The sequence below is a fragment of the Neoarius graeffei genome, chromosome 2 (assembly GCF_027579695.1).
Source record: "Neoarius graeffei isolate fNeoGra1 chromosome 2, fNeoGra1.pri, whole genome shotgun sequence".
Lineage (NCBI taxonomy): Eukaryota > Metazoa > Chordata > Actinopteri > Siluriformes > Ariidae > Neoarius > Neoarius graeffei.
This window is the reverse complement of record NC_083570.1, coordinates 45,685,486-45,697,757: the sequence shown is the minus strand read 5'-3', so window position 1 is coordinate 45,697,757 and position 12,272 is coordinate 45,685,486. Positions and strand designations below refer to the sequence as shown.

At 40.5% G+C, this 12,272-nt stretch overlaps 1 protein-coding gene across 2 annotated transcripts in view; it reads right to left on the bottom strand.

The window, feature by feature from the left end:
* Positions 1-4,833: 4,833 nt before the first annotated feature.
* The window catches only part of nudt4b (nudix (nucleoside diphosphate linked moiety X)-type motif 4b), a 33,849-nt gene continuing 26,410 nt past the window's right edge, over positions 4,834-12,272 (bottom strand). For both annotated transcript variants that reach the window (XM_060914313.1, XM_060914315.1), the window contains exon 5: positions 4,834-9,000. In XM_060914313.1, coding sequence (XP_060770296.1) covers positions 8,819-9,000 — 182 coding nt within the window. In that variant the 3' untranslated portion in view covers positions 4,834-8,818. The remainder of the gene's footprint in view (positions 9,001-12,272) is intronic.

Below are 12,272 nucleotides of genomic sequence, written 5' to 3'. Positions count from 1 at the left end.
GCCGGGCTTGTTCTACGAACGTGGTCATCAGACAAAATGGGATTCACCTTGCTCCTGGACCAAGCGTCTGATTTTTGCCTCATATGTTACTGATTTTCAGGTAAAGCAGCTCAGTTGGGAGAGCATTGGAACGCTATACAGTGGTGCTTAAAAGTTTGTGAACCCTTTAGAATTTTCTGTATTTCTGCATAAATATGACCTAAAACATCATCAGATTTTCACACAAGGCCTAAAAGTAGATACAGAGAACCCAGTTAAACAAATGAGACAAAAATATTATACTTGGTCATTTATTTATTGAGGAAAATGATCCAATATTACATATCTGTGAGTGGCAAAAGTATGTGAACCTTTGCTTTCAATATCTGGTGTGACCCCCTTGTACAGCAATAATTGCAGCTACACATTTTTGGTAACTGTTGATCAGTCCTGCACACCGGCTTGGAGGAAATTTAGCCCGTTCCTCCGTACAGAACAGCTTCAACTCTGGGATGTTGGTGGGTTTCCTCACATGAACTGCTCGCTTCAGGTCCTTCCACAACATTTCCATTGGATTAAGGTCAGGACTTTGACTTGGCCATTCCAAAACATTACCTTTATTCTTCTTTAACCATTTTTGGTAGAATGACTTGTGTGCTTAGGGTCATTGTCTTGCTGCATGGCCCACCTTTTCTTGAGATTCAGTTCATGGACAGATGTCCTGACATTTTCCTTTAGAATTTGCTGGTATAATTCAGAATTCATTGTTCCATCAATGATGGCAAGCTGCCCTGGCCCAGATGCAGCAAAACAGGTCCAAACCATGATACTCCCACCACCATGTTTCACAGATGGGATAAGGTTCTTATGCTGGAATGCAGTGTTTTCCTTTCTCCAAACATAACACTCCTCATTTAAACCAAAAAGTTCTAGTTTGGTCTCATCCATCCACAAAACATTTTTCCAATAGCCTTGTGGCTTGTCCATGTGATCTTTAGCAAACCAGATGAGCAGCAATGCTCTTTTTGGAGAGCACTGGATTTCTCCTTGCAACCCTGCCATGCACACCATTGTTGTTCAGTGTCCTCCTGATGGTGGACTTATGAACATTAGCCAATGTGAGAGAGGCCTTCAGTTGCTTAGAAGTTACCGTGCGGTCCTTTGTGACCTTGCCAACTATTACACGCCTTGCTCTTGGAGTGATCTTTGTTGGTCAACCACTCCTGGGGAGGGTAACAATGGTCTTGAATTTCCTCCATTTGTACACAATCTGTCTGATTGTGGATTGGTGGAGTCCAAACTCTTTAGAGATGGTTTTGTAACCTTTTCCAGCCTGATGAGCATCAACAACGCTTTTTCTGAGGTCCTCAGAAATCTCTTTTGTTCGTGCCATGATACACTTCCACAAACATGTGTTGTGAAGATCAGACTTTGATAGATCTCTGTTCTTTAAATAAAACAAGGATGCCCACTCACACCTGATTGTCATCCCATTGATTGAAAACACCTGACTCGAATTTCACCTTCAAATTAACTGCTAATCCTAGAGGTTCACATACTTTTGCCACTCACAGATATGTAATATTGGATCATTTTCCTCAATAAATAAATGACCAAGCATAATATTTTTGTCTCATTTGTTTAACTGGGTTCTCTTTATCTACTTTTAGGACTTGTGTGAAAATCTGATGATGTTTTCGGTCATATTTATGCAGAAATATAGAAAATTCTAAAGGGTTCACAAACTTTCAAGCGCCACTGTATGGACGAAATCTCAGCAAAGCTGCAAAGTCACATAATTCACTGTCACAATATTCATGCAGCTTTTGACCAATAAATACTGTTAAAACCTGACTGTAAGAATGAAGTGAAAATGGCAAATAACATGAGAAAATATTCCTGTTTCAACAGCTGTCCTAAACAGAAAGGAAGGATAGCCTTTGTGTTGGTATTTAAATAAACAGATAGAAAGGAAGGAAGAACTATACAAAAGAAAAAGATAAACTGAAATAATGTCTGTAAAAATAATTATAGTAGTAAAAGAGCTGTTCATAAAATGACCAGAGACTGAAATGGAAAAGAAAAAAAAACAGTGAAGGGGAGCGCTATAAAGATATGTAAGGAATGGGGGTAAAGTGAGAAAATAAGAGGAGGTAATGGGGATGGGGGTCAGGAGATACTTGTCTTAGGGCCAGTTTGATCGGATATGACGGTTTAACACACAAACCAAATCCACGCGATGTGAGGGGTAAGATGGCGGCCAGATGGCTTCACTCTGACGATCCTATGAGCTCTCGGTCCGGGAGAGAAGATGTAAAGCCACCCACACAGAACACAAAACAGCTGGGTTTTGGTGTGCATTCAGGCTACATCCACACGGCAACGAGATTTTTTTTTAATATCGCGTCCACATGGGCAACAGATCAGTAAAATATCAGGTACATATGGCAACGCAACACTTGCTGAAAACGATGCAATACACATGCCACACCTCTACATGCACTGTAAGACGGTCCCATCGGAGACACCAGAACAATAGAAGTAGACGCATGCACATAAACCCCTTCTTCTGTAGCATTCGCCACATAGTTTTGATTATTAATCAGTAGCGTAAAATAGTATTTATTGTCTAAGACACATTTATATTTCATATTAAAACGTCTATGTAAATTAATACATAGAAAGCCTGGCCAGGCACTGAACGTTCTTCTGCCTTTACTTTAAGAGAAATTCAGGGCAAGCATGAGCCTAGGTTCTTCCCTGTCACTCACCCTGTCACTGTCACATGCACACACCTTCTCACTCCCTATCCTATGGATATAGTCCCTTTAAATCACGTGCTCGTTTTTTGAATGGAGACGCGGAAAGAGGAATGAATGGGGGTAGATGGAAGCCGGTACGCCAACATTCTGATATCCTCCAGAATTCTTTAATGGTTCGGAATAAATTGAATGCTACACATTGATGGATTACTTTGTTCTTCTACGCCCTTTTTGAGGAATGTATTGTCGGACTTAAACCAACATCTGAAGAGGTGAGATCGCTCCTTTTTTTCCCTATTTTTGCTGGCGGGATTGTTTTTGGAAAGCGCACGGGCGGTGCACGGTTTTGGTTATACTGCTTCCGCAGTGTTTGGACTAAAGACTCTGCCCTAAGGGCTATTCTCTCTCTCTCTCTCTCTCTCTCTCTCACTTTGCACCATTACACTAAATATTCACAGTGAAAATATTTTGTAAGCGCGTTTCATGAACCAAGTTACAGGATTTGTTGACAACTCGCATCGAGTTCGTTACACTTCTACCCAAGCACTCACAGTCATGTGGTTGTGATGTCATTGTAAACAAATCCGTTCTACTCATCCAGACGACTTCGCAACGGCGCCGTTGCCAGATTTTTCCACTCTGGAATCCATTCTCAAAAGATTTAATTTTGGGGCACCCAAAACGCCGGTGCCATGTGGACGCCAGGCCGAAACGATAATCAATTTTATCAGATTCACCTGAATCCGTTGCCGTGTGGACAGGGCCTCAGTTGTCTGGGAAGTGTGCCAAGGACTGCATTGTAGGTGGCTGATAAATGATGTCTTAGACCCCCACCTCTGTTCAGTGATGGCCGTTCCAGGTTGACAAAAATGGCTTCTAGGCTACATACTTTTAATTCCTAACAAATCCCAAATTCACCAGCATACATCATAGAATGGAGGTGGATTGTGAAGTAGAAAATTCAAGTTTTGGTTGACAAAAATATTGAATTGCACAAACCTTACTGCAGTGTCCAGCTTCATGGCGCCAAAGGAAGTCGGTTACTCTAAGGTGGGGTTTACATTAGACCGTATCAGCGGATCATCAGATTAACGTTTTTAAAACGATTAGTGTGCACACAGCAACACCAATACACGATTCGCGTGCACACAGCAACACCAATACACGGATACGCTCGGCTCCGCAGGCATCCTGCGCTCCAAATCACTCCGCCCTGAACAGCGAGTGCCCTCTGGAGGGTGTGCACTCCGGCCCTGCGCAGCTCACAGAGCGCGCGAGTGAAGTGCACAAGCCACGATTCGGGACTGAGCCGCTGTGTGTGTGATCCCAGCGCACATCACTTACCACTTGCAAGTGGAAGGATGGCAAGCCTAAAGACAATCATAACTACACAATGGGCAGTATTTGCATCAGTATTTGCAGTATTTTCATACTTTTATACTCTTTAATGAAAGGTGATACAAGGCGGAAGTCCGCGCCGTTTTTCAGCAGTCGCGTCACATGACCAACGCCAGCGAATCAGGAAGGTGGATGTCACAGTGACGTTGTCCAATGACGACGCCAGCTAGAGCTCAGCACAGCGTATCCGCGTATTCTCAATGTTTACACAGCACCGGACCAGACACGATCTAGATTTAATACGTGGACCCTGGCGGATTCCCGTTTCCCGGCGTTTCCAGGCGGTTTAATGTAAACGGACAGTGCATCCGCGAAGAAAACGAGACAGATACGGTCTAATGTAAACTTGGCCTAAGGGGCAACATCTAACTTCTGATGTCATCTAAAACCTGATAGATTGAAATTAATTTATTGGAATACAAACTGTCCCAAGTCTCCCCACTCTCCACTACAGAAATTAATTTTAGGCACACATTCTACTGCCTAATTAAAACTTACTTGTCTGTCCATTTGATTCATTTCTGCACAATTCCCAGAACGAGCCTGAGGTTGTACGAATCCTCAGTGTAAACACAAACACAACCACGTCCAAAATCCTGCAGCTGTTAATAGTCTTTGAATGAACATCAGGTTCTAGCAGTGGATGAGATCCAGAGATATCAGTACAATGACACAAACTATATCAATCAGAGCATTTAATTCCTTTATTCAAGTTCTTCCCTATGAGTTCTTCTGAAATACAAGACAATCTGCAGGTTAAAATATCCCTCAGTACACATAAAAGAGTCACATAAAAGAACAGAGAAATTGTTAACAAAGCTGTGTTTAGAGAAAGATGAGTGAGTGAATGAGTGAGTGACTGGACTCAAGACGTCAGAAAAAGTTACTTTCATAAACGTAAACTAAAAATTTCCAGCAAACTGCATTTACAGCAAACTGGACCGAATGCCTTTGTCCAGTTTTTCATCAGAAATTTTGTAAATTACACTATAAACATGAAACACTGAGTTCACTGTGATAATGCTCGACATATTTTTGTTTTGTTTTTGCCACACCATAAGTGTCTGACCGTATAACCCGGATATGATAATGTTATTCTTCCAATGCGAATAATTATTATCTGTTCCGCGGTCTATGGATGTAAGTGTGGATCTGTGACTGAGCGGAGGAGGACCAGGTCTATCTCCTTCTGAGAACCACACAGGGTCATGGTGTGCAATTCGTGCAAGGAAATGTGAAATGGGAAAAATCCACTAGGAAATTCACCCTGGCAGTCTGGAACGACAGGAAGTTCTTTCAGCGTTTAAGAGAACAATCATAATCTCTCATATCCCTGAAAGTTTGGCACTAGAGACACATTTTTACATTCACAAGCATGACCGATTCATAAAACAAACACACACGCATATTCAAACACATGACAGTTTCCATTTACCCAACATACGACTCTCAGTGAGTGAGAGTTTCTTTTTAGTCTTCATGTAAATATAACATCCAGTTGATCAAGATGAATGTTGGATTTAGCAGCATTATTCAGGTGGCTGGATGGGATGCAGCAAATTTCATCCACCAAGATTCCTCTAAGTGTGTCACAAAAATGCTGAAAAGCTGACAAAGTTCTGTCCCTTTTTAAGTTAAATACAGCCTCATAAAACACATTACAGATGATAATGAGAAATAGAAACATTGTTGGGGGAAAAAACATAACCTTTTGCTCTTTTGAACCAATCAAGAATCACACTTGGTGACTTTGGTTGGGATTTTTAAAGACCTTGAACTAAATATTAAACATGGCCTTGGGCTTAGAGGTGGAATTGTTTAACTTCAATGCTTGTTTGCAGTGAACCGAGGTCAAATTTTAACCCGCTACCCGGATGGAAAAACAACGCAAGAAATTTTAGGCAAATCATTACCTGATCTGATTTGCCTCATTTTCTCACTCGTACACAACATATTTTATAGATGAAGCCCAACAGCACCAGAACATCATCATCATTACAAGTTATCAGTTAACAATATGTACACAATGATCCAAAAAAAAAAATTAAGGTTTAAATCTCAGGGTGTCGTAATATATGGTTACAGGTTCCAATCATTTATTTTGGTGCATCAGAAAGAAATCCGGACAGTTATGAAATAGATATTTGAAAGTATGGATGATGTACAGCAGATGAGAAACACCAAAAGGTGGTGCACCAAACACATTCGAGCTCGTCCTCACTAACACACATCACTCTTCAGTGTCTGAGAAGTCATGTGGAGACCAGCATTTGTTCTGGACTTGATTAAATCAGGTCAGTTCTTTTTTTAAATCAAGATCATAATCATAAAAATAGAGGAAAAGGTGATAGAAAATATTTCAGCAAAAGTTAATACATCTGTTTCTACTTAAAAACCTTGATAAGAATGTTCAATTTTGCAGAATATTTACAAAAAAGACTATTTCGTAACTACAAATGGCCTTGATCAGAGGAAGAAAAAAGGAATATATAAAAAGATATGACATGGTGGCACAAAGATAAACTTCACACCACCATGTAATATTCTTTATATTATATACACACACAACCAAAAAAAAAACCTCAAGTGTATCAAAAGAATTTTCATTTTGAATCTGTTCGCCATTTTGACAACACGCGTCTCGTCAGCGGGAAAACACTGGGAGTGATGTCATCGGAGTGAAATATCAGGAATTATTACACATACGGGCCACTTTTTCCATGGAATAAAAGCGTGTTCCATTCATCTGGTTTGATAGCATGCAATATTGTTAGTATATCGCTTATCCTACATGTATTACATCACTCTACCCAATGGACAGTGAGCGTTGAATATGGTTTACGATATTGCATGGTTGTCGAGACAACATGACGTCACACATCAGAGACGTAAAACTTCTGAGCTAGTGAGCGACTGGGACAATTTGTAAACAAACATGGCCGCCAAGTTTGCTTCATTAAATATGCAAGATTTTGAGAGGATTTTGAAAGAGAAAGATGCGTTGAACACCCGAAAGGAATGTGTATGTATAATAATAATGGCTAGATTTTTTTTTCATGGTATATCAGATATATTCCATTCAGCTAGCATGGTACATCTTATATACCATGAAAAAAGCCAGCCAATATTATTTAAATGTGCCACCCAGATCCGCAATGTATCTCATATGAAAAATGTGAGTTTTTCAACGCAAGAAGATAAACTTCATATCTTCAAGCTAACGTGTGATTTTTCTTATTATACAGACACATTCAAAAACAAAAAGTACCCAAATTTATCAAAACAATTCATCAATTTCCTCACGAGTGATATATAGAGATTTATGTCACGGTTTTGGTTCTCCATGTCCCAGATGTCGCTCGTATGAAAAATACAAGTGGTGCATTTCCCAGTCAAACACTCGTGTCCATATAGTATATTGAATTATCGGACTTCAGTAATTTACATTTTTCAAATTTGCTACAGATAGTGTTACAATTTTGTCATTTGAGGCAAGCAGGTGACGATTTTAGCACTTTGCTAACAGATGCTCATAAACTATTATTACAGCGCTAGTGCAAATCTAACAGAGCAAAATTTACTCTCAATATTTCTTGGCTGATCTACGCTTGAGAAAATTTCAGGCCATATTATAATCGTTCCCTGAAGTATGCCTTTACATTTTTTTACTTAATACTCCACGCTCTCTGATCATGCAGCACTGTCAGGTACAATTTGTTAGATGCCCCTGTCCAGGCCCAGTGCAAGCTCCAGTCTAGTGTTAAAGGGCAAGCGATTAAAGGGATGCTTTACTGGATTAATATCGCATTGCAAATAATCAACTGAAACAAAGAGCAGGCCTCAGACTCACACTGGCAAAGTTCAGGGTACAGAACAAGAAAAGTACCAAATATAACTCTGCTGCATTTCTCTCCCATTTAAAGGTGCAGTCTGTAAAATTTAAATGTGTTTCTAGAACATGGAATACTCATAACATATTAAAGATATGTTGGAAAAACTGAATCACAACATTGCTTTCCAATAGACCTGATTAGTTTGGGTTTTTTTGTTTGGTTGGTTTATTTTTTCCATTTCAGGCTTCCATTTATATTTTTCTGGCCCAGAATTGAGCTTCTTAGCTGTGTGCGCCTTTTCCTTAAACTCAGAAGGCTTTTCAACAAAATGGCACTAGGGGTTGGTCTGGATGAAGAGAAAGGTTTGGCAATGTTTTTGTTTAAATTGCAATCTGCCTTGCAGACAAAACAGGGTGCTAAAAATTGCAAATGGCTCCTTTAAAACAGCAGGCACCAATTCCAAAGAACAATTCTATAATAATCCCCGGATATCCAGGGATCATCTGGGGAGCTGAGGTAACACGAGTACAGTTTTTAATTCAGCTTGCAAAGCCGACGGATATGTAGCGTGATTCAGAGGCGTAGTGATAAGAATAAGAAAAGCAAGTGACAGATAAACCCAAAAAGAAATGTAGTAACAAACCAGATTTAAAAAAAACACATTAGGTTTTTAAGGCATTTTTGAAACAAGTCCTTGTGGCAAAAGCACTTTATAAAATCCTAGACAGTTCAGGGGTCCAGGAACACTTCCGTGTGTGTGTGTGTGTGTGTGTGTGTGTGTGTATACAGATCCAGAGATTAGAGCCTGGAAGGAATGCACGTGAGAGAAAAAACGAGCGAGCAGTCCTATCTGCATGCTGCAGCTCGGGCTGTGTTGTCGTTAGGAGGTGAAGGGGGCAGGAGGATGTTGCCGTTGTTGTTGGTGGAGCAGCTGAGCTGAAGATGTCTCAGGTACTCTGCATGGACAGGCTTGTGGCTCTGCAGGATCTTTATAGCCTCTTCCACTGGGAACCACTCTCGCTTTCGACCTGCAGAGGGAGACACAGCACACAACAAAATGGAAATACAAGCCACAAGTGGAACACTGGATACGGTTAAAGCTCATAACTCTGACCGCCAACTAGGAAGAAAAAGCAAAGCTAACGCCCCCTCAGCTCCTAATTGTGAGCTTGTTCTAGTCTCCTCAAGCCTGAGTTCAGCAATTGACGTGGCTGTTCATAACTCACTGCTGTTTAACAGTAATCACAACAGCACTTCTTACCTTTAAATATAATCATCATTAGATCCATCAACATACAGACATTCACTTCTTAGATCTAGAACACTGACTCCACAGTTCACCATTTCGAAAAGGAAAATACACTTCACTTAGCTCGCTAGCTAACAAAAGACAAACATGGAGGCATCTGTGTTTTTTCCCCACACTCTAGTGTAATATATATTTAGGCGCTGTCTAAAACCAGAGATCCTGATAAGCATATGAGCAAAATATTTGTAAAGGCACAAAATCAACCTGAATAGAATAATAATATAGTGTATGAACCATCAAATTGTGTAGTGTCATATATTTCACATCAATAAATTGTTGCCTTTCCTGTAGCAGTGACCACAAGTTGGCCTAGTGGTTAGCGTGTCCAACTCTCAACCAGGAGATCGTGAGTTCTACTCGTGGTCGGGTCATACCAAAGACCATCATAAAAATGGTACCTACTGCCATCTGGTAAGGCACACTGCAATACAGATGCGAGTCAGGAGTCAAACTCTCACGGTTACCAGAGGACTAGCCCCCCACTGTAACCCTAGCTGTATGGGTAAGAGGCCGAGGGCTATGGAAACGGAGATCAGTGCCGCCCAATGTGCCTGATTGCATGGCACAAGAAGGACTTTAGACCTGTGATGGTGATACCAATAATGAGATATAGATCACAGTTACGAATACATGTTTATTCCTTTCTGTGACACTGCATGCCATGCGCCAAAAACACCACCATGACATTTATGATGGTGTGACTCTGCTGGGTGCCTGGTAGACAGCAGTGAACCAGCACTTTCACTTTACAGCATTACTGTATAGTTATGACCGAATATCAAACTTGATATGGCCCTGCATGCACACACACACCATTAGGACTAATCACCATGCACCTGTTCCTGATTAGAGCTCAATCACAGCGCATATATTTAAGGACTCTCAGTAACACACAGACTTTATTAAGCAAACGTGCTGTACCCTGTGTCTGATGTTACCAAGCCTTGTATTTTGTATCGGTTTCCTGGTTTTGACCCTGTTTGTGCTTTTTGGACTGGGAGCATTGTATTAGCTCTGATATCCTGTCTGTGCTTCACTCAACCACTGCCTGTTTTTCGACTCTGCCCATGTCTCCGTCTTGGATCTGTTCGCTAGCGTGTTTTCAATAAAACTCTTCCTGCACTTACATCCTTCTATTGCCATTACATGACAGAAACTGTCAACAAGCTAGTGGACCAATACAACTGTTTTAACTAGTTTTATATGAAACTGTCAGGAATATTTTCTGTAAAATGTGTTAGTAAATAATCCCACGTTATTTTTTTCAACAATATCCCCGCTGGCAACGATCCCATAACTCTGGTAAAATGCGACTGAATTGAACAAAATTGCAATATGCATATTACCAACATATAACAAAGAATCCTGCCAAGTTTCATGAAATTCCTCCAAAAATTGTGAGAGGAGTTGATTTCAGAAGGCGAGCACCCTTCCTAGGACGGATATCGCCACGACATAATCCCCCTTCGGGCCTTTCAGCCAGCGGGGGATAAAACTCGTGAGGGAAGTTGATTTCAGAAAGCAAGCACACCTTGACTAAACTGCCAAAGTACAAGAGTGTTAATAATCAAGGGCATAACTGGTAAAATTTGCCCAAATTAAACGAAATTTCAATATGCGTATAACTGTCATATAACAAAGCCTTTTGCCAAGTTTGGTGAAATTCCTTCACAAACTGTGCGAGGAGTTGATTTCGGAAGAACATACACCTTCATGAAATTGTCAAAGTACAAGTTATTTAATCGAGGGTCAAAACTCTGGAAAAATTTTCACAAACGAAATTAAATCGTAATATGCGTATTACCGTCATGTAACAAGGCCTTTTGCCAAGCTTCGAGAAATTCATGAGAGGAGTTGATGTCAGAAGGAAAACACACTCTCGAAATTGTCAAAGTATAATTTTGTTAATCAAGGGCTGTATCTCTGGTAAAATGTGACCGAATTTAACGAAATTACAATATGCGTATTACTGACATACAACAAAGAATCCTGTCAAGTTTCGTGAAATTTCTCCAAAAATTGTGAGAGGTGTTGATTTCAGAAAGTGAGCACCCTTCCCGGGATGGACGGACGGAAAGATGGACATCACCACGACAATCCTCTTTCGAGCCTTTCAGCCAGTGGGGGATAAAAAGCTAATTAAAAATAAGCGCTGGATAAAAACCCATCTATCTTCTGTAAATAAAGATACAAATTTTGTCGTCTGGTGGTCAAGTGTTTCTGAGATACGTTGCCTTGCGCTTATGATCAGGTTCCCTGTGGTGGTACAGGTTCATGTATAGTCAAAAGCCATCAAAAATCAGGTTGATGCTTCTTTACCACATTCTCTTAAGTATGGAGCTCCTTTCTTGCGCATGGGGGGAGCTTTGCTACTAGGTAGTACACGGCATCATTCCAAGTTCTGACTTCTGGAGGCAAGTCAGTTGCATTGTAAAATGTCACTGGTACAAAGAACTGTGGCGAGAGGAACGAGATTATATGACGAAGAGAACGGCATGGAATTGACCACAACGTGACTGGAACCACTGTGGAAATATGAAGCATGCTGGAGAAATTCAGTAACCCAAACTGTCAGAGCAGCAGGGGCCCATTTTGTGCTTCGCACTAAAACTGCTTCCTTTCTCTCTGAGAAACATGATGACCTAAAACTTTTGCTGTTTCTCACTGAGAGCAATCGAACACCTTTCCCCAAGATATTCCTCTGAAAATAAAAATTGTAACTTTGCTACACCAGTCAATTAACTGCTTTGGAAAGTGCACAAAGTCATTTTTAGAATTATGACCAGCTTGAACCATTTTTTTTAATCCAGTTTAATGACTTCTGCATTGTAGACTGCTTGTGTTTTGTAAGGCATGTAGTAAACATGTACACCTGTCCTATTTTCATGACCATTGCAAAGCCAAAGTACTAATTTCATGTCATTTCACTTGCAATATAACAACAGAGAACAAAAACAATCAGTATCAATGGCTTCCAGGTCCTGTCACGTC